At 38.8% G+C, this 27206-nt stretch overlaps 1 protein-coding gene across 1 annotated transcript in view; it reads right to left on the minus strand.

Moving 5' to 3' along the window:
• SYNRG (synergin gamma) overlaps nucleotides 1–25537 on the minus strand; it is an 88299-nt gene extending 62762 nt beyond the window's left edge. The window contains exons 1-3 of the mRNA XM_059378563.1: nucleotides 25361–25537; nucleotides 17532–17572; nucleotides 14283–14401 (exon numbers count right to left, since the gene is read on the minus strand). Of these exons, the coding sequence (XP_059234546.1) occupies nucleotides 14283–14401; nucleotides 17532–17572; nucleotides 25361–25437 (237 nt within the window). The 5' untranslated portion in view covers nucleotides 25438–25537. The remainder of the gene's footprint in view (nucleotides 1–14282; nucleotides 14402–17531; nucleotides 17573–25360) is intronic.
• Between the last annotated feature and the right edge of the window lie 1669 nt (nucleotides 25538–27206).

Genomic DNA, 27206 nt, shown 5'->3' on the forward strand with positions numbered 1-27206 from the left:
AGATTTTATTTATTTATTTGACAGAGAGAGATCACAAGTAGGCAGAGAGGCAGGCAGAGAGAGAGAGGAGGAAGCAGGCTCCCTGCTGAGCAGAGAGCCAGATGCGGGACTCGATCCCAGGACCCTGAGATCATGACCTGAGCTGAAGGCAGCAGCTTTAACCCACTGAGCCACCCAGGTGCCCAGATTCTTTACTTTTAAGTAATCTCTACACCCAAGAGGCTTGAACTCAACCCTGAGATCAAAAGTCACATGCTCTGCTGACTGAGCCAGCTGGGTGCCCCATTTTTAATGTTTTTTTTTTTTTTCTTAAAAGATTTTATTTATTTATTTGAGAGAGAATGAGAGAAGAGAGAGAGAGATAATGAGAGGGGGAGGGTCAGAGGGAGAAGCAGACTCCCCACCAAGCAGGAAGCCCGATGGGCGACTCGATCCTGGAACTCCAGGATCATGACCTGAGCCAAAGGCAGTCGCTTAACCAACTGAGCTGCCTGGGGTTTTTTTTTTTTTTTTTTTTAAACAACACTAAGATCTTGATTTTAGATCAACATTTAAGATCTTGTTTTTTTGTTGAAGAAATCATGTTAGGGTTTTCCTCAAAGTACTCCTTTTAGAAATTATCAAAAATATCCCCTCATTCTGAACTTTGAAAAAAGTGCACCTCATTGAAACAGTAGGGGATTGTTTTAAGGCCTAGAAATAATATAATGTGGGTAAAGCACCTAGAACACTGTGTAGCATATATGAGTAAATAGCCGTTATTATAATTATTAAAAACTATACTGACGAAGTATAATTATACTGATAAAGTAATACACTCTCAAAAACAATGATGACCCCATTTTTTTTTCTGGAACAAAGTAGGATTCTGCAGGCAAAAACAGAGTCAAAGCAACTAAATAAGAAAAATGAACACTTCATAGTTATAATATATGTATCATTTTATTGTGTTGATGCCATATGCCAGCTATATAAGTAGGCACTTACATACACTATTCTCAATATATGTAAGATCCTTAGAATTAGAGATATTTCTGATAACAATCAACAAGAATACCTTAATATTAACACTTATGAAGCTCCTCATATGTCCCAGGGACTTTTCTAAGGGCTTTACATATTATATTAATAGACTTAATTCTTGTAACAAAATGAGGCGGAAGGTGCTACTATTATTCTCATTTTATAGATGAGGAAATTGAAGTACAAAATAGTTAACTACTTTATTTATTGTGGGTAAGTGGCAGAGCCAGTATTAGAACAAGGAAATGTCTGGTTCCAAAGTCCATGTTCTCCACCATTAGGCCATGCTGCCTCTCCAATTACCAGCTACCACAGATTCAGACTTAAAAACAATTATAATGTGTTTTGTTGTGTGTTTATTCACATGATCAGTCATATAATTGCTCAATGAAGAGTAGCAGCTTGGAAGGCTTATGAATGGTTTTAGGACCTTACAACGGGAGTTACAAATAATTCATATTGGAATTCTAACACTGTCTATTCTAAATTTTGGGTGAGGGTGGCAATGTATACTTACTTTTAGTCACGGTGTGGTTCTCTTGCTGCTAAAAATTAGCACTGTAGTCCTAGGATTACATTTATTTATTTTTTCCAGATCTACTTAAGTATAATAACTAAATCAATTTCCTATTTTTTCCAGCTTTACTGGGATGTAGCTGACATAACACTGTGTAATTTTAAGGTATGCAACCTGTTGATGTGATACACTTATATACTGCAAAATAATTACCACTGCAGTATTAACACCTCCATCATGTCACATAACCACCATTTCTCTTTTTTTTTTTTTTAAAGATTTTATTTATTTATTTGACAGACAGAGATCACAAGGAGGCAAAAAGGCAGGCAGAGAGAGAGTGGGGCGGGCAGCAGGCTCCCTGCGAAGCAGAGAGCCTGATGTGGGGCTTGATCCCAGGACCCTGAGATCATGACCTGAGCTGAAGACAGCCATGCAGGCACCCCTCATCATTTCTTTCTTGCAATGAGGAATTAAGTTCCTTTTTAAATTAAGTTCCTTTTTAAATTGACTTAGTTTGGGGCACCTGGGTGGCTAAAGCCTCTGCCTTCAGCTCAGGTCACGATCCCAGGGTCCTGGGATCGAGCCCTACATCAGGCTCTCTGCTCAGCTGGGAGCCTGCTTCCCTCCTTCTCCCTCTGTCTGCCTCTCTGCCTATTTGTGATCTCTGTCTGTCAAATAAATAAATAAAACTATCTTTAAAAAAATTGACTTAGTTTACTCAAGCACATAAAATGCAACCCCCCCTCCCAAAACCCTACTCAACTCATATAGGTCAAAAGACCAGACATTCCACAAAAATAATAAAGAATGAAACAAGGCATTTTCTTGCACACTGCCTTCCTATTTACAAAATTCTGTTCTTCAAGAAGATTCAAGCTTGTTGAATGATATTTTGTCTTTCTCCTACTACTGAAAAGTTACTTTATACATTTATACAGTTTCTTAATTCATTCTTTTGAAATCTAGATATACCAAAAGGTCAAAAAATACTAAACTTTAGTTATATACTGGGTGGATCACATGACAAAAGAAATAACTCAGAAATCTGAGATGTATCCAAAAAACTGCTAAAAACACTAAAGATAAAGAAGTTCACTCACAGATGCAGAATACTGAAGGCTACTGAAGACTTGAGTAACTGGAGAGACAGAACAGACTAAAAAAGTAAAAATAGCAATTTCAATCAAAATCCCAATAGATTTTATGTGGAATTTCACAAGATTATCTTAAAAATTCATACTTCAAAGGAAAGAAATATGAATGGCTAAAATTCTTTAAAAGAAGATCCACACAAGCAGTTATTAAGGCTTATCTTGGGCTAGAAAAATTAGGACACTAAGATAGTTACTGATGCAGGGATAGACAGAGATACCAGTGGGATAAATAGAAGGGCTCATAAACTAACCCAAAGCATATAAAGAAATTGGATAGTGTAGGAGTAATCTTAGAAATCAATGAGTAAAGAATGGGCTACTGATAAGTGATTTGAAGACAACTGTCTACTCAAATGGAAAATAATAAAATTAGAACTTTAGACTCATACTGATACCAAAGATCAACTTCAGATAGGTTTAATAAGAAAATACAGGAGAAAAATCTTACGATCTCAGAGTAGGACTATATCTAATGAGACATAAAACTCAAAACCATAAAAGAAATGATTTATCCATCTGTCTTAACTTTTACAACACAGGACGCTACCACCAAAATTAAAAGACAAACCAAAGTATAGGAGGCGATAGTGGCAACACAAATAACCACAAAGGCAAGAACCCAGAATATACAATGAACTCTCAGAAATCAATAAAACTAGAACAAACAGCAAAAAATTGGAAGCAACTTAAATGTCCATCAACCGAAGTATATATACTCATGCATTGGAATACTACACAGCAGCTATATGAACAAACTTGGCTTCACTTTGTAACAGGGATAAGTCTAGGGGAGAAACAATGTCCAATTAAAAAAATCAAATGCAGAAGGGCACACAATCTAGAAAATATATAATGTCCATGAATATTCAAACATGTAAAATAGTAGAAGTATAAGAATACAAATGAAAACAATAAGCACTGAAAATTTTTTTTAAGGTTTTTTTATTTGACAGACAGAAACCACAACTAGGCAGAGAGGCAGGCAGAGAGAGAGGAAGGGAAGCAGGCTTCCCGCTGAGCAGAGAGCCCAACGCAGGGCCCGATCCCAGCAACCTGGGATGCTGACCTGAGCCGAAGGCAGAGGTCCCAACCCACTGAGCCACCCAGGCGACCCCAAGCATTGAATTTTTGATAGTGATAACCATCTCTGGGGAAGTAGAAGAATGGAATTATAACTGTTTTGTTCAATTCTTTAAAAAAATATAAGACAAATATGGTATGTTAAAATTTGATAAAAGGATATGACTATCTCATAGAAAACCCTGAGGAATCTACAAAAAAAAATCCTATAATTTTTACAAAACGAACATACCCAAATCAATCATTTCTATATATTAGCAATGAATAGGACACCGAAATACAGACACAATGCCATTTATAATTACTCAAAAGAATGAAATGCCTAGATGTAAATCTAACAAAACATTTAAAGAATTTATATGGTGAAAACTATACAATGCTGATGACAGAAATCAAAGACCTAAGTAAATAGACAATATACTGCTCATATAATGCAAGAATCCACATATTAAAGATGTCAATCTCCCCCAAACTAATAAAAAAGATTTACCATAATTCCTATCAAAACTCCAAGAAGACTTTTCATAGATACAGACAACATTATCCTAAAACATGAATGGAAAGATAAAAGAACTAGAATAGCTAAAATAATTTTGAGAAGGCTTATCATATAGCCACAGAGATTTAATGAGTAATCAAAATCACCCAACAAGAAAAGTCCTGGACCTGATGGCTTTGCTGGTAAATTCTGACTAACATTAAAAAACAATAATAATAAACAACTTGACTCCATGAAAACCTTAAATATTTGTACATCAAGAAACACTATCCACAGAGAAAAAGGAGCCCACAGAATGGAAGACAATATTTGCAAATCACACATCTGATAAGGGATTAAAATCTAAAATATATAGAGAACTCTTACAATTCAACAACAAAAAACTCAATTCAAAAATTGACAACAGACCTCAATAAACAATTCTCTAAAAAAGATGTATAAATGGCCAATAACCACATGAGAAGATACTCAACATCATATTTTGGAGAAATGCAAATCAAAACTACAATGAGACACTACCTCACACCCATTAAAGCAGCTATTACCAAAAAAACAGGGGCACCTGGCTGGCTCAATTGGTAGAGCTAGAGCATGCAACTCTTGATCTCAGGTCATGAGTTCAAGCTCCATGTTGGGTGTACAGCCTACTTAAGAGAACAAAAGCAAAAACAACAATAACAAAAAAACAGAAGGAGGGTAGTTTGGGGAAGATGGCAGAGTAGGAGGATCCTGAACTCACTTCCTCCCATGGACACATTGAGAAAGGAATTACATCTATGTGACTAACTCTGAAAACAACCTGAAGACTGGCAGAATAGACCTTCCACAGCTAATTACAGAGAGAAGTCCACATCAGAAAGTGTAGGAGGGGAGCTAAATGAAATGGAGATAAGCCATATGCCTGATAAAGAGTTCAGACATGGTCAGTAATGGTCACAAAGATACTCACTGGACTTGAGAAAACAGTGGAGAATCTCAGTGAGACCATCAACAAAGAGCAAATATTAAAAAGAACCAGTCAAGGCTAAAGAATTCAATAACTAAAATTTAAAAATACACTAGGTGTAATCAACAACAGATTAGAGGAAGCAGAAGAATGGATCAGCAATCTGGAAGCCAGCTTAATGAAAGGCAACCAACCTGAACAGCAACAACAACAAAAAGAATAATAATAAATGAGAACAGGTTAAGATAACTATGCAATAGCATCAAGCATAACAATATTCATTTTATAGGGATCCCAGAAGAAGATAGAGAGAAGGAGGCAGAAAACTTATTTGAAGAAATGATAGCTGAAAACTTCCTAATCTGGGGAAGGAAAAAGACATCCAGATCCAGGAATCAGAGAGCCCCCAACAAGATAAACCCAAGGAAGTCCATATCAAGACATACAATAAATAAGAAGTGGTGATAAAGAGAGAATACTAAAAGCAGCAAGAAAAAAGAAAAGCCAGCTGATAGCTTTATGGGATTTTCCTTGTACAAGGGACAGCTGATACATTGTATCAGCTGACTTTTCAGGAGACACTACAGGCCAGAAGGCAGTGGCATGATATATTCAAAGTGCTAAAAGGAAAAATCCTGCAAACAATACTCTACCCTGTAAGGTTATCATTCATAATAGGAGAGATAAAGAATTTCCCAAATGTACAAAAGTTAAAGGAGTTCATCACTAAACCAGCCTTATAAGAAATGTTAAAGGGAATTCTTTGGCAAGTAAAGGCCACAATCAGGAATAAGAAAATGATGAAAGGAAAAAATCTCACAGGTAAAATGCAAACATATATTAAAAGTAGTTGATTAGTTACTTATAAAACCAGCATGGAGGTTAAAGCACAAAAGCAGTAAAACCAATTATATCTATAAAAATTAGCCAAGGGATTTGCAAAATAGAAGGATGTAAAGTATGACATCATATACATAAAATATGGGAGCAGGAAGTAAAAATTTAGTGCTATTAGAATGAGTTCAAACTTAAGTGACTATCAACTTAATACAAATAATACTTAATACAAATTAAGTTCAACTTAATAGACTGCTACAGGCATAAGATATTATATATGAACCTAATGGTAATTACAAATAAAAAACCTGTAATAGATACAAAAAAATAAAGAGAGGAATTCAAACATAATACTAAAGGAAGCTATCAAACCACAAGGAAAGACAGCAAGACAAGAAGGAACAAAAAAAAAATGACAAAACAACCATAAAGAAGTAAGAAAATAGCAATAAGAACACGATTATCAGGGCACCTGCATGACTCAGCGGGTTAAAGCCTCTGCCATCGGCTCAGGTCATGGTCCCAGGGTCCTGGGATCAAGCCCCGAATGAGGCTCTCTGCTCAGCAGGGAGCCTGCTTCCCTTCCTCTCTCTCTGCCTCTATTTGACAGACAGAGATCACAAGTAGGCAGAGAGGCAGGCAGAGAGAGAGAGAAGAAAGGAGGCTCCCCAAGCAGCGGAGAGCCTGATGTGGGGCTCGATCCCAGGACTCTGGGATCATGACCTGAGCCGAAGGCAGAGGCTTTAACCCACTAAGCCACCCAGGCGCCCCCATAATTAAATGTAAATAGACTAAATGTTCAAACCAGAAGACATAGACTGAATGGATTAAAAACAAGACCCACAACCTATATGCTGCCTACAAAAGACTCTCTTTGGAGCTAAAGACACATGCAGATTGAAAGTAATAACAGAGAGGTGCCTGGGTGGCTCAGAGGGTTAAGCCACCGCCTTCAGCTCAGGTTGTGATCTCAGGGTCCTGGGACTAAGCCCTGTATTGGGCTCTCTGCTCAGCAGCTTCCCCCTCTCTCTCTGCTTGTGATCTCTCTCTCTCTGTCAAATAAATAAATAAAATCTTAAAAAAAAAAAAGTTTACAGTAAGGGATATAAAAACAGTTACCATGCAGATGGAAGTGAAAAGAAAGCCAGGGTAGCAATACTTACATCAGACAAAACAGACATTAAAACCGACTCTAACAAGGGACAAAAGGACAAGAGGATATAAACATTAACAGTATCTATACACCCAACATAGGATACATACATAAAACAAACATGAACAGACATAAAGAGAAAAACTGCAGTAATACAGTAATAGTAAGACTTTAACACTCCACTTACATCAATGGAGAGATATTTGAATGACACATTAGACAAGATGGACCTAACAGATATATTCAGACCATTCCATCCCAAAACCGTGGACTACACATTCTTTTCAAGTGCACATGCAACATTCTCCAGGATGGATGACATCTTAGTCCACAAGTCTCAACAAATTAAAGAAAACTGAAATCGTATAATGCATTTTTTTCAACCATAACAGTATGAAACTAGAAATCAGCCATAAGAAAATATCTGGAAAGAACACAAATAACAGGGCGCCTGGGTGGCTCAGTGGGTTAAGCCGCTGCCTTCGGCTCAGGTCATGATCTCAGGGTCCTGGGATCGAGTCCCGCATCGGGCTTTCTGCTCAGCAGGGAGTCTGCTTCCCTCTCTCTCTCTCTGCCTGCCTCTCAGTCTACTTGTGATTTCTCTCTGTCAAATAAATAAATAAAATCTTAAAAAAAAAAAAAAAAAAAAGAACACAAATAACATGATATTAAACAATAAATGGGTCAACCAAGAAATCAAAGAGGAAAACTCAAAATACATGGAGCCAAATGAAAATGAAAACGCAATGTCCAAAATCTTTATTTATTTATTTAATTTTTAAATTATTTTTTAAAACGATTTTATTTATTTGACAGATCACAAGTAGGCAGAGAGGCAGGCAGAGAGAGAGAGAGGAGGAAGCAGACTCCCCGCTGAGCAGAGAGCCCGATGTGGGGCTCGATCCCAGGACCCTGAGACCATGACCTGAGCTGAAGGCAGAGGCTTTAACCCACTGAGCCACCCAGGCACCCCCACAATGTCCAAAATCTTTGAGATGCAGCAAAAGTTGTTCTAAGAGGGAAGATTACAGCAATACAGTCCTATCTCAGAAAAATCTCAAATAAAGAACCTAATCTTACACCTGAAGGAACTTGGGGGAAAAAAAAGCCCAATGACACAAGGAGTTGGTTCTTTGTAAAGAAAAACAAAATTGATAAACCTTTAGCCAGATGCATCAAGAAAAAAAGACTCAAATAAATAAAACCAGAAATGAATAAGGAGAAATAACAACAAATACCACAGAAAAACAAATGATTCTAAGAGAATACAATGAAAAATTATATACCAACAAATTGGACAACCTAGAAGAAATGGATAAATTCCCAGGAATATGTAACATTCTAAAACTGAATGAAGAAGAAACAGAAAATTTATACACAATGATTACTAGCAATGAAATTGAATCAATAATCAAGAAAATTCCCCCAAAACAAAAGTCCAGGACCAGATGCTTTCACAGATGAATTTTACCAAACATTTAAGGAAAAGTTAATGCCTAGTCTTCTCAAAAAACAGAGCAGGAGTAAAAGCTTCCAAATTCATTCCACAAGGCCATCATACCCTGATACCAAAACTAGACAGACACTACAAAAAAAGAAAACTATAGGCCAAAATCTCCGAGATACATAGACATAAAAAATCCTCAACAGGGGCGCCTGGGTGGCTCAGTGGGTTAAGCTGCTGCCTTCGGCTCAGGTCATGATCTCAGAGTCCTGGGATCGAGACCCGCATCGGGCTCTCTGCTCGGCAGAGAGCCTGCTTCCCTCTCTCTCTCTCTGGCTGCCTCTCTGTCTACTTGTGATTTCTCTCTGTCAAATTAATAAATAAAATCTTTAAAAAAAAAATCCTCAACAAAATATTAGCAAATCAAATCCTACTATACATTAAAAAAATCATTCACCATGGTCAAGTGGGATTTATTTCAGGGATGCAAGAGTGGGTGGCTCAATATTTGCAATCAGCATTGATAAATCACATTAACAAGAGAAAGGACTGTGTAATAATTTCGGTGGATGTGGACAAATCATTTGACAAAATACAATATCCATTCATGATTAAAAACTCAACAAAATGGGTTTAGAGGGAACATACCTCAATACAGTAAAATCCATATATAAAAAACCCACAACTAACATACTCAATAGTGAAAAACTGAGAACTTTTCCTCTAACACTAGGAACAAGACAAGGACATCCATTCTCACCACTTTTTTCAACATTTCAACATTCCATGTACTGTAAGTCTCAGACACAGCCATCAGACAAGAAAAAGAAATAAAAAGCATCCTAAATGATAAGGAAGAAGTAAAACTGTCTGTATTTGCAGATGACATGATACTATAAATAGAAAACCCTAAAGATTCTATCAAAAGACTGTCAGAATTGACAAATGAATCAGTAAAGTTTCAGGATACAAAATTAATATACAGAACTCTGTTGCATTTCTATACACTAGTAATGGAAGTAGCAGAAACAGAGATTAAGAAAACAATCCCATTTATAATTACACCAAAAGTCATAGAATACCTAGGAATAAACTGAACGATGGAGTCAGAAGACCTATACTCTGAAAACTATAAGATATTGATGAAGGGGACTGAAGATGACACAAACAAATGGAAAGACAGCTCACGGACTGGAAGAATATTGTTAAAATACTCATACTACCCAAAGCAACCTACACATTCAATGTAATCCCTATCAAAATACCAACAACATTTTTCACAGAACTAGAACAAATAATACTAAAATTTGTATGGAACCACAAAAGAGCTTGAATAGCCAAAGCAATCTTCAGAAAGTTGGTGGTATACAACCCCAGATTTCAAGATATACTACAAAGTTGTAGTAATCAAAACAATATGGTACTGGGGCATCTGGGTGGCTCAGTGGGTTTAATGTTTGCCTTCTGCTCAGGTCATGATCTCAGGGTCCTGGGATTGAGCTTGGCATTGGGCTCCCAGATCAGTGGGGAGTCTGCTTCTTCCTCTTCCTCTGCCCCTCCCCCTGCTCATGCTCTCTTTCTCTTTAATAAGTAAATAAATAAAAATCTAAAACAACAACAACAGCAGCAACAATAATAATAATATGGTACTGGCACAAAACTAGATCAATGGAACAGGACAGAGAGCCTAGAAATAAATCCATGCAAATATGGTCAATTAACCTACAATAAAAAGACAAGAACATACAATGGGGGAGAAAACAGCCTCTTTAACTAACGGTGCTAGGATAACTGGACAACTACATGCAAAATAATGAAACTGGGCCACTTTATCACACCTTACACAAAAATAAACTCAAAATGGATTAAAGACCTAAATGTGAGACCTGAAATTATAAAACTCCCAGAAGAAAACACAGGTTGTAATTTGACACTGGCCATAGAAATATTTTTCTAGATATGTCGCCTCAGACAAGGGAAGCAAAAGCAAAATTAAACTATTGGGACTACACCAAAATAAAAAGCTCCTGCACAGCAAAGGAAATCATCAACAAAATGAAAAGGCAACCTACTGAATGGGAGAACATATTTGCAAATAATATCTGACAAGGGGTTAATATCCAAAATAATTCAGTATCTATTCAGTATATATAATGCAACAGCAAAGCACAAACAAGGCGATTAAAAATGGGACCTGAATAGACATTTTTTCAAGGAAGACATCAGATGGCCAATGACACATGAAAAGATGCTCAACATCACTCATCATCAGAGAAATGGAAATCAATTATTACAATGATATCACCTCACACTGGTCAGAATGACTAAAATCAAAAACTCAGAAATAACAAGTGTTGGTGAGGATGTAGAGAAAAAGGAACCCCCATGCATCTTTGGTGGAATTAAAATTGCTACAGTTACTGTGGAAAACAGTATAGAGGTTCCTCAAAAAATTAAAAATAGAATTCCATTATGTAGAATTCCACTACTCGGTATTTACCCAAAGAAAATGAAAACATGGGGCACCTGGGTGGTTCAGTCAGTTAAGTGTCTGCCTTTGGCTCAGGTCAGCATCCTGGGGTCCTGAGATCAAGATCCGCATCAGGCCCCCTGCTCAGCAGGGAGTCTGCTTCTCCCTCTCCCTCGGCCCCCAACTTGTGCCCATGATGTCTCTCTCGCGGTGTCTCTCAAATAATAAATAAAATCTTTAACAACAAAAAAAGGAAAATAAAAACACTATGCACCCCTATGTTTATTGCTGCATTATTTATAATAGCCAAGATATGGCAGCAAACCAAGTGTCTATCCAAAGATGAATGTACTCCATATATACACACACACACCCCTACACACACATAATGGAATATGACTCAGCCATAAAAAAGAATGAGATCTTGCCATCTGCCATGACACAGATGGACCCTAGAGAGTATAATGTATAAGTGTATAATGTATAAGTACATATAATACTCATTATACTTATAATTATACTTATTATTATATATATATAATGTATAAGTACAATGCTAAGTGAAATAAGTCACTCAGAGAAAGACAAATACTGTATGATTTCACCCATATGTGGAATTTAAGAAACGAAATAAGGGAACAACTGAAAAAAAAAAAAAAGAGAGAGAGAGAGAGAAAGAGATAGAAAAACCGAAAAACAGACTCTTAAGAGATCTAGCATGCGCAGATGGAGGTGGATGAAAAAAAAGGGGACCAAGAGTATACTTATCAGGGCAATTGGGTGGCTCAGTCATCAAGCTCAGGTCATGATCCCTACATTCTGGGATCCAGCCGGAATAGGGCTCCCTGCTCAGCAGGGAGCCTGCTTCCTCCCCCTCCCTCTACCTGCTGCTCTGCCTACCTGCATGTGCTCTCTCAAATAATAAATAAAATCTTTAAAAAAAAAAAAAAAAGGAAAGAGTACAGTTATCTTGGTAAGGACTGGGTAATGTATATAATTGGTTAAACACTATATTGCACACCTAAAACTAATATAACACTGTGTGTTAACTATACTTCAATAAACAACAACACTGCATTCTATGGTAGATTCTTTCCAGCTCTTTTGTGTCTTTAAGATACACATCCCTAGTATATTCTTCCTGGTATATTCTTCCCCTACTGCTGTTTGTTTTGGACACATTACTTAGGTGAGTAGAAGTAACTAATAAATGCCACTTCTGAGAGGAAGCTCTAAACATTGTAACAGGGTCTGGCCATCTCTTTTCCTATGTCAGGGATCTGGGATATCCTAGGATCTCAGGGTCTCAGGATAAAGAGAACATGGATTGGAGTCACAGCCAGACCACAAAGGACACCCATCACAAATGAAAAATAAACTGTTTTCTTTCCTTTTTTTTTTTAAGATTTTTTTTTTTTTTTAAATTTGCCAGAGACAGAGAGAGAGAGAGTACACACAAGCAGGCAGAGAGGCAGGCAGAGGCAGTGAGAGAAGCAGGCTCCCTGCCGAGCAAGGAGCCCGATGCGGGACTCGATCCCAGGACCCTGGGATCACGACCCAAGCCGAAGGCAGCAGCCCAACCAACTGAGCCATCCAGGCATCCCAATAAACTGTTTTCTTAAGGCAGAGATTTTGGGATTGCTGTTTATGTAACATAACCTAGCAAAAGCTGAGTAACATGGATTTAAAACCTACAAAAGCTCAATTTAGTCCCATTTCTTTTACTGGAGAGGAATGAAGAATGATTCCAGAAGTTCTCTCCAATCTTTACATACAGAACAAAAGCTTTATTTGCTTATATAACTTCAACACGACAATAGTTTCAACTTAAATTCTGCTCATAAATGCTGACTATTACTTATTTATAAATTATATGCATTTTTGCAAATACAATGTGTTACTGTACTAATATACTGTATACATAATTAAACACAGTCATAGAAAATTTTAAATAATTGGCAAAAACAAAATATAGGCCATTATAATACTTATTAAGAGTAAGTAAACTTTTTTGGTTCTGGCTTATTTGTGAAGGAATACATTTATTTTAAGGATTTATTCATTTATTCTAAAGAGCCAGTGCAGGGGGTGGGGCAGAGGGGGAGAAAGAATCTTAAGCACACTCCATGTTGAGCATGGAGCTCAATACAGGGCTTGATTCCATGACTCTGAGATCACAACCTCAGCAGAAACCGAGTTGGACATTAACCAACTGTGACACCAAGGTGCCCCCAATATGTTTATTAAAAAAAAAAAATACTGTAACACTTTGGATTCAGCCATTCAAAGACCTGATTCCTGGATTCAGTTTATTTGGCTACTTGGTTTAAATGGATATCGTAGCTAGAGAAGATAATTTACAAAGAGAGATCCAAAATGGAAGAAGCCCATCTTATCTTAGTGCTTACTAAATCCTGATATTATTAATTTCATTCACCAATTCTAAAAGCAAAATGTAACATTATTTGCTTTAATCAGTCAACATCTCACCTGCTCTCACTCATCAGCCCTCTAATAATTCTCCTTCTATCTACTTTTGCCCTCCTCTCTCCCTCCAATCCTTCTCTAGTCCGTAGTCAGGATGACCTTTCTGAAATACAAATCTGACTATATCACTCCACTGCTTTAAACTATTCAATTGAGAGCGAATTCAATGTAGAATTTGTATAAAACAGACTTACTCTGTTTAGGTTCAAATTCTGGCTTCCGATGCTCTGTGAGCAACTTCACAAACCTGTAGATTCCTTCTCAGAAAAATGGAGATGCCACCTCTTTAAAAAATTATGAGGATTAAATAATTCAATATAAAGAAGGCTCTAAGTCTTCCAAACAATGACACTGCTCCTTTTCATGAGAACAATGTTATTTCTAACAATACTTCTTCATGGTATCAGGTCCCTGAACTTTCTAAGATGTCATTCTAAAATTCTTCTAAGCCAGTAATTAAATAAAGTAGGCACCAGATTTTCCTTACATGACTTATCTTGTTTTCTCCCCCAACTCCTATGAACATATCTTTATTTTATTTTGAAGGAAGCCACCTGAGATGCAGACATTTATTTCCAAATAGAACATTAAGCTCCTAGCATGTAATTAGTATGTAACACAAAACAACGAATAATAACTTTGTAAACAATTGGTTAAAGAGGCAAGTACCTGCATGGCAATTGGTCCTTGGGACATTTGAGAACTATAATTCATTCCTATCATGCCTTGCATATTAGGCTGCATGACAGAGACCATAGGAAATCCTTGCTGCTGCATCGGCATCAGTCCTGCTGAAAAACAAAGGTGTCATTAAAGTCAATTTATCTATCTATTTATTTATTTAAGATTTTATTTATTTATTTGACAGACAGAGATCACAAGTAGGCAGAAGAGGCAGGCAGAATGAGAGGAGGAAGCAGGCTCTCTGCTGAGCAGAGAGCCTGACGCAGGGCTCCATCCCAGGACCCTGGGATCATGACCTGAGCTGAAGGCAGAGATCTTAACCCACTGACCCACCCTGGCGCCCCAATGTATTTATTTTTTACTTAAAAACTTTTTTTTTTTTGAGGAAGAGTGTACACATGCACATGCTCTTGGCAGGGGCAGAGTGGGCTCCACACACAGGGCAAAGCCCAACATGGAGCTTGATAAAATGAGCCCAAGATCACAACCTGAGCTGTAATCAAGAATCAGATGCTTAAACAACTGAGCCACCCAGGTGCCAATAAAGTTAATGTATCTTAAAGTTTATTTTCTTAAAACCGTAAGTACATGAAAGACTTGTTACTTGGGAGGTAGCACAATTTAGTGGAAAAAGCACAGGCTGTGGCGTGAGACAGACTTGAGTACAAACTCCAGTTCCATCATTTACTTAGCTATGCAATCTTGGGCAAGTTGTAAAACTTCATCTGTAAAGTGAAGATAATAACCTTTTTACAGAATTTTTGTGCATACTTAAAAAATGGACAGGATGGCCTAATTGTGGTATTTGGCCTTTAGGAAGGACCCCAGCAATTTCTGCATTTTGGTACTCATTCCCTTGTCATTCCTCCCATACTGAATAGGGCTGACCAGTACAACCAACAGGATATAGTTAAATGAGTATGTGTAACTTCCAAGGCTGGTTTCTTCTTCTTTTTTTTTTTTTTTTTTTAAGATTTTATTTATTTATTTAAGAGAGAGAGAGAGAGAGAGAGAGAGAGAGATATCACAGGTAGGCAGAAAGACAAGCAGAGAAAGAGAAGGAAGAAGGCTCCCCCCTGAGCAGAGAGCCTGATGAGGGGCTCAATCCCAGGACCCTGAGACTATGACTTTGTTACATTTATGTTTGTTCTACTACAAGGAGCTTTTAATCAAATTTTGATTTTAAAAAATTAAAAGTCCAGTAAAGTATACTGCTTTACCTTGTGAGTTCTAGGAACCTTAAAGGTTATTTAAACACAATTTAATCTCATAAGCATGAACATCCATATTTACAAGTACATTAGAAGTAGCATTCACTTATTCATTCAATCACTTAATCAAAGATTTGAGGGCCGAATCCTCATCAGGCACCATTCTAGGACAAACCAGGTCCTTACCCTCATGGAACTTACATGTTTTCCCTCTTGCCCCTTTGCACCTAAAGCTTTGTTCATCTGGATTAGTTTTATTTAATTTTTCAGTGGGTAACTCAGGCATCTGATACAACATCTAAAGGCATGAAAGTATGCACAGTGAAAACTCTCGTCTCTCTCTTGTCTCCTGTTCAACTACCACTCATGATCTTGTGGCTACTCTTGCTGTCAGCTTCTTGTATATGCTTTCAGTTAATCCATGCATAATTTAAAGGCTTCTAATGATCAAAAAGTCCACGCTAACATACTTTGTAAAAAGAAAAAAAATATCAAAAGCAATTCCAAATTCCAGAAGAAAAAATACTAGGCAAGCTTTTGGGCTCTCTTCTTGCTCCATATGAAGATTTTTACTTGAAAGTTTTACAAAAATGCAAAATCTTGAGCCACAATAATGAATAACTCTCTAACACCCTCCTAAAGAACAAAAGCTCTCAAACCACTCGCTCTAAATCTGGGACACATCTAATTACAGATAGCTTAAATAATGCATAAATGTCAGCACAATGAAAATAATACAACTGACCCTTGGAAAAATTTACCTGAAACTCAACCTCCATCATTGATTCCGACTGGAGACAAAGTCAGTATGAGCCACTGACCACCTGCTACTGAGCCGCTCTTTATCTTTCATTCTATTGGTGACCTGGGAGTCTCTGTTTCTCTAGCAATTCTACCATAAGCAATCAACACTGGCTTTGTGAGAAGGGACGGTTGTTAGAAGCAGACTGGTATGTGTCCGGGGTACAACGAAGAGGGTGTGAGCAGAAAGAAGAGAAAGGCAGACATATTCTTTCTTCAGTGCTATGTCCCAGTGGCACAGCTGCATGAATCAAGATTGTATCCCTTTACTACAGTTGCCCTAAAGATACAGCTAGAATTGATACTGGTAGGCCCTTGTCTGAAACAGAGAGAAGGGATATACCCAGTAAAGAAACTGAAAAGAATAAAACTGAGACTTAAGAAATAATTTATACTGGGGAGTCTGGGTAACTCAGTGGGTTAAAGCCTCTGCCTTTGACTCAGGTCATGGTCTGAGGGTCCTGGGATGGAGCCCCGCATCGGGCTGTCTGTTCAGCAGGAAGACTGCTTCCTCCTCTCTCTCTGCCTACTTGTGATCTCTCTCTCTCTGTCAAATAAACAAATAAAATCTTAAAAAAAAAAAGAAAAGAATTTATACTGCACCAGAACATATGATTTCTTACAAACATAAGACCAAATTCATATAGAGAAAACATGGTAATATAAAATAATTAAAGGGGTTCATTTAGTCATTCAACAAACACCCACAGAAACCCTATAATCTTCTATCAGTATGTTGGGAGCTGCAGATACCAATGAGCATAAGGCAGACAAAGCTTCTGCCCTATGGGGCTAACAATCTAGAATTACACAATTTTTTTTCAAAAAAGATTTTATTTATTTGACAGACAGAGATGACAAGTGGGCAGAGAGGCAGGCAGAGAGAGAGGAGGAAGCAGGTTCCCTGCTGAGCAGAGAGCCCGATCTGGGGCTCAATCCCAGGACCCTGGGATCATGAGCTGAGCTGAAGGCAGAGGCTTTAACCCACTGAGCCACCCAGGTGCCCCTACAATTACACAATTTTTGAGAAAAAAAATTTTTTTTTGTATTTTGGGGTAATTTTTGAGAAATTTTAAGAATAGCAAATATATATATATATATATTTTTTTTCAAAACTAGGAAAATTTTACTCTATTTGGCAGCAACAAGACTTTTTTATCCACTTTATTCCCAAGTTCAGAAACATGACAGTGCAAAGTTTAAAACTTCAGCTTTCACATACCTTGAGGGGGTCTCATTCCACCTGCAACTGGAAACATGAAGCTGAAAACAGAAGAAAAATATCAGGATTTTAACATGTACAAGGATTTCAAATAAAACGTAATTTTTTAAATAAACAAAAGAAATGTAAACAGGGTCCTGACATTTGTTCTATAATAGATGGTATCAACACAGAATGAACATCTGTAAGACACATGCATGCACAGGGAGAATATTTTTGAACTAGAAAACAGAAGACCTTGAAACTGGTCCCAGTCCTGTCATTGTGTGGCTTCTCTAGATTCCAATTTCTGCATCCATAATATGGGAAGGCTAGCTTAGATTCAATTCAGCGAACATTTATTGAGTACCTCCTACATGGAGGAACTGAATCAGCTTACGGTCTTGTTGAAGACATGCTTGTAGGCGACTAACTCTAATGTCAGAGAGAACATGCTAAGTGCTGGGAGAAGTTCAAAATACTAACAGAGATGAAAAGAAAAACATTAATTTGATAGAAAAAGATTAATTTGTTATCAAATTGGTACAACATTTAAAGGCATGAAAGTATGCACAGTGAAAACTCTCGTCTCTAATTTGTTACCAAATTCATCTTTTTCTATCAAATTAATCTTTTTCCTTCCAGAAGGAAGGTAATAGCTCAGGGAGTTTTGTGAAGGCATCTTTTAAGCTGAACCTCAGAGAGCCTTTCAAAGTCACACTGCAGTTTGAGAAAAAGCTGAGGGCAGAGCTGTCTGTCTAGAGAAATGATTTAAGGTTGACTATAAGATACAGAATTAGAGAAGCAGACTATGGAGGACCTTTTATTTTCCTTTGAATACTATATGAAGGCAGAGATCATTAACTGTGATAAAATACACATCCCCAAATTTTACCACTTTCACCACTTTTAAGTGTACAGTTTGTAGCATTAAGTTCACTCTCGATGTTGTACAACTATCACCATTATCCATTTCTAAAACTTTTTTATCATCTCTAATAAAGACTCTATACCCATTAAAGAATAAGTCCCCATCATTCCTTCCCCCAACCCTTGGTGGTCACTACTTTTTGTCTTGAATTTGCCTATTTCTAGCTACCTTAGATTAAGTAGAATCATAGGATACTTGTCCATTTCTCTTTTTTTTTTTTTTTCCAGAATTTTACTTATTTATTGGATAGAGAGGGAGAGAGAGACAGCGAGAGAGGGAACACAAATGGGGAGTGGGAGAGGGAGAAGCAGGTTCCCTGGCTGAGCAGGGAGCCACATGTGAGGCTCCAACCCAGGACCCTGGGATCATGACCTGAGCCAAAGGCAGATGCTTAATGACTGAGCCACCCAGGTGCCCCAATATGTCTGTCCTTTTTTTTTTTTTTTAAGATTTATTTATTTGTCAGAGAGAGAGCAGAAGCACAGAGAGCTGCAGGCAGAGCAGGTAGAGGGAGAAGCAGGCTTCCAGCTGAGCAAGGAGCCCGATGTAGGACTTGACCCCAGGACCCCGGGATCATGACCCGAGCTGAAGGCAAATGCCCAACCAACTGAGCCACCCAGGTGTCCCATACCTGTCCTTCCTGTATATGGCTTATTTCACTTAACATGTTTTCCATGTTCATCCAAGTTGTAGCAGGTGTCAGCATTTCTTTCCTTTTTATGGCTGAATAATAAATACTCCATTGTATGTACATACCACATTTTGTTTATCCACTCATCTGTTGATGGACACTTGGATTGTTTCTACCTTTTGGCTATTGTGAATAATGCTGCTATGAACATTGATTTACAACTATCTGTTTGAGCCCCCCTGTCAATTCCTTTGGGGATACACACATACATCCATACACACATACACACACAACACCCCATCCCCAGGGGTGGAATTGCTGGGTCATACAGTAATTGTGTGTTTATTTTCTGAGAAACTGCCAAACTGTTTTCCACACCTTTGGCACCATTTTACATTCTCACTGGCAATGCATGGGCTCCAATTTCTCCACATATTCTCCAACACTTGTTATTTTGTGTTTTTTTTTTTTAAACGATAGTTATGCTAAGGAGTATGAAGTATTAGATCACCATCATTTGATCTGCATTTCCCTGATGTCAGAACTTACAAGTAGGGATTATTTCTAAGTGAAATCATCAGAAATGTGGTTTAGGTTTTTCAAGGAACCAGGGTAAAGCAGAGAAGATTTGAAGCAAAAAGAATCAGTCAAGAAACTACCACAATAAACTTAGTAAGAGGAAAACGGCCATAACCAGAGTGGTGGGATTAGAAAAGAAGTGGCAAATGAAAGCTATTCGAAAGGAAGCAACAAGAGCACTTGGCAATTGCCAGGATGGAGAAAAGCAGAGAAGAAGCAAACAGAGCTAAAGATGATGCTGAGAATTTGGAGCCTGAGCAATGGCAAGGATGGTGATATTGTTTCCTAAAAGAAGGAACTGTTGAGTAGGTTTGGCGAGAAAGGAGGCAGGAGTGAGTGCCTCTTTGAGGAGCAATCCAGCAGGATCAAAAAAGTAACTCAAGCTCAGGAGAAGGGTTTAGATCAATCCAGCCAAGATTTTATTTTTTAAAGATTTTATTTATTGTAAGAGAGAGCACAAGCAGGAGGAACGGCAGGCAGAAGAAGAGACAGAAGCAGGCTCCCCGTTGAGCAGGGAGCCCGATGTGGTGCTCAACCCAGGAACCCTGTGATGATGACCGAAGTCAAAGGCAGACACTTAACTGAGCCACCCAGATGCCCCTAGCTAGGTAAGAAAAAATAATAAAATTATGCCCTGGTTGTGGATGAAATAGCTAAGGGAATTTGCATATTTAGGGAGAAGACACCAAAAGGCAACTTGGAGAATTCTTAGGATGCAAACTGAGTAAGGAATGGCCGCTGAAAACCAAGAGAGTTAGTAATAACTTAGAGTGATAACTAAGAAAGGACCACATTTCAGGAAGAAGTAGTTACCAGTATCTAATGCTTTAGAAAAGGTGATCAGAATGAGGATTAACAAAAAAGCGGTTTCCTGGAAATTCTGATCTTTGAGTAAACAATGTCAAGAGGACTCTGCAGGGAGAAAGGTTTAGGATAAAAAAGATATACTTAGGGGCGCCCCGGTGGCTCAGTGGGCTGAAGCCTCTGCCTTCGGCTCAGGTCATGATCCCGGAGTTCTGGGATCGAGACCCACACTGGGCTCTCTGCTCAGTAGGGAGCCTGCTTCCTCCTCTCTCTGCCTACTTGTGATCTCTGTCTGTCAAATAAACAAATAAAATCTTAAAAAAAAAAAAAAGAAGATATACTTAGTAATTGATAAAACAAAGTTTTTGAGGGAATGAGATTAACAAAGGAAGGAAGCAAAAAGGATCTGCGTTGAAAAGGAAGAGGGACTTCTTTCTATGAGCCTGGAGGGAAAGAAAATGGGACAATTCAAGGAAGAAAAAGACGGAGTGGGAAAGACTCAATTTGGGAGTTAAGTATCTATCTGAAGGGGGTTTCGGATAATCTTTAAAGAATCTAGTGAAATCCAGGAATTATATGCCAAACTTATGTGCTCTTGCATTTTTCTATTGCCTAATATCCTCTTCTCAGGAAAAAGGCTAAAAACCAACCTTTAGGGTCTTCTAGCTCTGAAATATTTTAAATTAAAAACAAACAAACAAACAAACAAACTGTGTAAGGTGGTTTACAAAGTTCTAGTTGGATATCTATCTAGTTATATGTGATTTCTAGCTCTGTAGAGGATTTGAACTATTAGCAATTCTACTGCTGACAAGGAGGCCCATGCCCAAAGAGAGGCTTCAGTAACGAACAGCTTTTCTGAACTGCACACAAGATGTATTAGCTAAGCTGTGTTACCTAGATAAGATGTTTAAACTGCAAGTTGAAATTTAGTAGTATCAATTTTTTAAAAAGCCAGTCACACACAATGTATCAACTTGTCAAGACTTCTCCAAATAGTCTTAGAGATCACAATTACCAATATGGCTTAGTGGCTAAATAAAAACTAGAAACTCAAGTTATATTTTCTTTTTTTCCAATTCAGCCATAAGTTAAGTGTAAAGTTCTATGCAAACCCCTTCACTACCCTGTCCTATTTCCCCCTCTGTCAAACGACACAGAACTGCAAGTTTGCCAAGGTCCCAACTAACATAACCAAATAGACAAAGGATGTATAAAGGCTACCTTGAAAGCCAATAAAAACTATATTAAGAATATTACTGACAAACATGATTTATTCCAGTAAGCAACCCAAACTAGTGACCGATGCACCGTTCATATGATTCTCCGGAATATTTAGACAACTAACATCAACAATCAGCTAAGACACTGATAAGACAGCAAAAGTTTGGCAAAAAACAAAACAAAACAAAAAAACCCCAAACCCAAACATTGGACAGCAAGATGACCAATGCTTTAATTTCAAAGGTAAAACCACTATTTATTACCAATATGTGAACACGAAAGCAGAACCGGGAGGTCTACTTGTCACATGTCTATCTGGTTCATCCTTCCCTTTCAGTTACCTTTGCTAACACTTCGCTTCGCAGGGATGGACTCCAACAAAATCTCCTCAAGCATCTCCCTCCTCCAGACTCTCAAACTTCTAATACAGCTTATAGAGCACAGGTGAGGTGTGTCTTCCTAAAAGACCATTTGTCTTTTTTTTTAAAAAGATGTATTTATTTATTTATTTATTTATTTTTTAAAGATTTTATTTATTTTACTTGACAGAGATCACAAGTAGGCAGAGAGGCAGGCAGAGAGAGAGGGAGGAGGAAGCAGGCTCCCTGCTGAGCAGAAAGCCCGACTCGGGGCCTGATCCCAGGACCCTGGGATCATGACCTGAGCCGAAGGCAGAGGCCTTAACCCACTGAGCCACCCAGGTGCCCCAAGATGTATTTATTTATTTATTAATTTGACAGACAGAGATCACAAGTAGGCGCAGCGGGTCGGTGTGGGGGGAATCAGACTCCCTGCTGAGCAGAGAGCCTGATGAGGGGCTCAATCCCAGGACCCTGAGACCATGACTTGAGCCAAAGGCAGAGGCTTAACCCACTGAGCCACCCAGGCGCCCCTAAAGGACCATTTGATAAGGCACTCCTGGCATTAAAACTATTTAGTGATTTCCCCTTAAGTTGAATTGCCTTACTTTATATCCAAGGCCCCCTCCAGTTTGAGCACAACTTTCTCAGTTTAGGCTCACAAAACTCATCTCCCACTTAGGGCCACGATCCATCTGGCCTTACCTACTGTTCCCTTAATGTTCAGTAGGCCTTCACATTTCTTATGACAGTCCCTTGACCCCTTCCTCTTCCTCCAAATGAGACCCAGCTGAAATACCTCCTTTGCTTTCAATGTAGCTTAAAGCCACAAATATTTATAGAATGTTTTCTATGTTACAATGTACTAGAAGCAGTGGGAGAGGCAAAGATGAGGAAGTCCTTCAGGAGCTTAGAAAAGAGAAGGAAAAACATAGACAAGCTCACAAATGAGAATATCCCAGAAGGACAGAGACTAATCAAGATCTTCCAATTCTTTCTTCTTTGCAGTACTTGTCTCAAAAAAAAAAAAAAAAAATTAAAAATATATATATATATACTTATCTCTTGGGTAAATTTTGTTCTTTATATAACTCTATCATTTATTTGAAAGTAGCCTAACCAGGATATCCATCAAAAGTAGGCTAATGTTAATGAAGCTGGAAAAAGCCATTGCTTTTTGTTTAGTCTCTTAGAACAGGAACAGTATCTAAGAAATATGGTACCTTATAGTTCCTGGATTTTCTCCATTAAACACTGAGAAAGGTTGCCTGCCTTTCTCTTCCTTCCCTTAAAACATACCCAGGCTATCATAATGTTAAAATAAAATAACCTTGTAAAATAAAGGTTATTTTATAATAACCTTTATAAAATAAAGGTTATAAAATTATAAAATAACTTCCTTATAAAATAACCTTGGCCCTCACCACTGCTCTCTAAAAACTGTAATATTTTTTCTGTATCGAGTATACAGCTTTTCAGCCTCAGAAAGTTTCCAATATATGTAACATTTACCATACATTTTACAAGGTAAGGAACATTTAAAGCACTTTTCTCTCCCATATATCCTCTAGTGTTTTATTTATTTATTTTTAAAAGATTTTACTTATTTATTTGTCAAAGCACAAGCGAGTGAGCACACAAGCAGGGGGAGCGGCAGGCAGAGAGAGAAGCAGGCTCCTGCAGAGAGGGTAGCCCAATGCAGGACTGGATCCCAGGACCCCAGGATCATGACTAAAGCCCAAGACAGCTACCAACCTACTGAACCGGTTGGTAGGGTTTGAGAATTCGATGTTACTCCAACCAACTTTTATAGATGAAAGAAATTTTAAAATCAATCATTCTAACTTCCATCACAATTCAGGCCATACTTATTTAAAAAAAAAAAATGAATGTTCATGGACTGGTGACATTAAAACACTGTAGACTAAGGGGAATGATCCACTCAACTTTCTGCAGATGAGGTCCTCCCCACGCACAAAAAACAGAAACCAAGCCAAACCACCGAAAGAAAATCCACAGGCCTAAAATACCAAATTTATATTTTTTCAGAACTTAGTGCCATAATTAATCATATACTTGATCAAATTAATGCCACTCAAGAACATTTTAGAAACTGTCATCACATAGAGAAAAGGGATTACATATTTGTCTTCTGCAGCCAGAAATTGACTTATATCAAGTATTCATGAAAGACTCTAATGAGACAGTGTAGATTAGAAAACATAAGTTTTAAATCTAAAGTAAAAGATGTGTCAAGGAAATAGGAAATGGGGCTGCACACAGGTGGTTCATTCAACAGCCATAGCCCTTTTCCCCTGGCATATATATAAGCACTTGCAGGAGGTGGTAACTTTAAAGACTTTACACTTCTTAGTGTTCCTGACTCCAAAATTAAAACACTGCCTATGGAAAGGAAACACCATCACTTTGCTTTCCAAAAATAATTTAGGATGCTTAAGATGAAAAGCTAATTTTATCTTCAAATGTGTATGTACTATGTGTTGGTTAACAAAACAAACTCAGACTAGGTCATTACAGGAGTGGGGTGAAAACTTCCCCGACTAAAGGATTTCCTTAAATGATGAACTTGCCAAGTTGCAGACGTTCTTCTTTATCATTCTGGATATGAGAACAACGGCAATTTTTATATGACAGAGGACAGAATCATTTAAGGACTAAGTAAAAAGTCTGGAAGCTTTGTTCTAATAACTGCGTAATTGTTTAACAGTGATTTGATTTTAATAAGGTGACAAGTCTTAAGAGTTACGTCTACAAGAACTTTATTAATTCAAAGGTCTCTAGCTTTTCCTGCTGTTTCTTTTGTGTTGCTGAGGTGATAAAAAGGACAGGACATTCTAAACGGGGGAAGACAAATAGTGCACACACAACAAACACACACACCTTGCAAACGGCTGTTCAGTTTTGTGGCCAGATTTTTCAGAGCCTTCACTACCCTAACCCTGGTCAAGCCCGAAAGCCCTGGGAAAGAGAAGTCTGGTCGCTCGGGCTCTTAGAAGCGAGAGGTCGCTTTCCCCAGCCCCGGCCAGGTGCCAGCCCAGCCAAGCGGACCCTCTCCTCCCCGCACTGAGACGCTCTCGCTTGCTGCTCGGCCCCCGTACCACTGCCTCTGAGCCTGGGAGACTGGAGTCGGGCGCCGGGTTTCCCCCACCCCCTCGGCCTAGGTCCCCGGAGGACCCCCTTCTCCTGTAACCCAGTACCAAACGAAAAGGGGTCGAAGCGGGCGAAAACCGCCATAACCGCCACACAACCCTCGGCCCCGCGGGGCCTGCCCTGGGGCCGTGGCCCGGCTCTTGACACTCACCTGCCTCCCCCGGCGGCCCCAGCCCCGGCTCCCGCGGCCCCACCGCCGCCAGCTCCCGCTCCCGGCCGCAGCGCCATCTTGTTCCGAGCCGGCCGCCGCCACCTTACAAGCAGCTGTCAGCTGAAGACAGCCACTTCCGGGGCGAACGCCAGCCCCTCCACGCCGCGGACTGGGCGACGGGGCGGAGCCGTGCGCCCACGTGACCCTCCGCGCCCCGGGGAGGGGTAAAGTGGCGCATCCTCGTCACGTGGCCCGACCGCAGCCGAGGGTACTGCGAGAGCGATTCTAGTTCTGGGGTTGCCCGGGCGGCCCAGGAGAGCTGATTCATTCTCTGGCAAGGGTCTCGGAGGGACCGGCTGGGGGCCGAGCGGCAAAGCGATGTCCTTCGGTTTGAAAAACCCTCATGTTGGCTGGTGGAAAGAGGAGAGCGAATCCTGCTTTTTAAAACTGCAATGATGGTGTACGGGTATTCTTTTATTCTTTTTACACGTAAAGAATAGGTGAATCCTGGACCCTCCTTTGATAGCTTCACAGAGCTGATCCGTGATCACTTTTTTCCCGAGAACTCGGCAGCTTCCTCTCGGCACCCACCCCAGAAGATGAAGGTGTTTAAAATTCGGTAAAGCAGCCTAGCTCAAGTAAACCTATAACCCGTATACAAAACTTTCAACGTGCACCATTCATGTGTTTGGTTCTGCCATCACGCTACCCAATAATCCCTGCTTTTCCTATATTTACAAGCAGGGGCAAAATGGTGTTTGGAAAACAGTTCATTACTCTAAACTTATCCCGATATATAATGTCACATATATATAAAATCTGGGCACATTTTTACTTTTTTCCTTTACTCGAACTACTGTAAGTAAAATACAAAAGTCCAAGGTTAACCTTTTCAAGCCTTCAAGCAGTTTGCTTATTAGCGAGTAGTGGATTAATTATAATTAGTTTTATCTTTCACTCTAGCCCCAAGGCTTTTACATGGAAACCATTTGTAATAATAGTTATCTTTTATTGGGCACAAATCACTAGTCAGGAACCATACCGAATTTTTTCAAATCTTCAGTGTCCCTAAGAGTGAGTATTGGCATTTTGAGGATGAGAAAACCAAGGTTAAAAGATGTTGTAATTTGCCCCGCTCATAGGGTTGCAAAGCAGCAGCATCAGGATTCAAACCCAGGTGTTTCACATAAAAATCCTTACTCATTTCATTAGCGCAGCTGCTAGTGAATAATTCAATTATCATGTATTCTCTTCTCACAACGGTCTACTAATTTCATTTCTCTTCTTTAGGTGAAACTGAAATTTCTGTAGTATATAGTCCCAACTGGCATAAAAGTGCTTAAATTCAGTATTAATCCATTGACAAGGCAAGTTAATACTGATGTATATAGCCACTGTTATTTAAGGATGGGTAGTTACACAGGAGAAAATACTAAAAAGAAATAAAGTCAAATGAAGGGAGTGTTTTTTCAGGATCACAGAAGATGTGATCTTGTTTCTGCCATGATACTTTGTTTTCCTTTGCCTGTGGATTCCTACATCTGCTAGACTCAGCACAGGTCAGCCTTCCATGGTGTCAGGCGCCATCCTCTGATGCTTCAGCATCTTGGCATTATGTCTAACATGGCATTTGCCTGCTACACTATTTGTTCCTTTACTCTATACCCACCACTACACTCTAAGGGCACAGACTATGTTATTAAGCCTTGTATTCCTAACCAAATACATCGTGTTTGTTTAAGGAATATTTGGCATTAATTTATAACATGGCAGGCACAGAGCTAGGCACTTCTGATACTGGGACATAGTTGGTTGTTATTACTCCCAATCTCATGCATGAAAAAAC

Source organism: Mustela nigripes, chromosome 16, assembly GCF_022355385.1.
Source record: "Mustela nigripes isolate SB6536 chromosome 16, MUSNIG.SB6536, whole genome shotgun sequence".
NCBI classification, from domain to species: Eukaryota; Metazoa; Chordata; class Mammalia; order Carnivora; family Mustelidae; genus Mustela; species Mustela nigripes.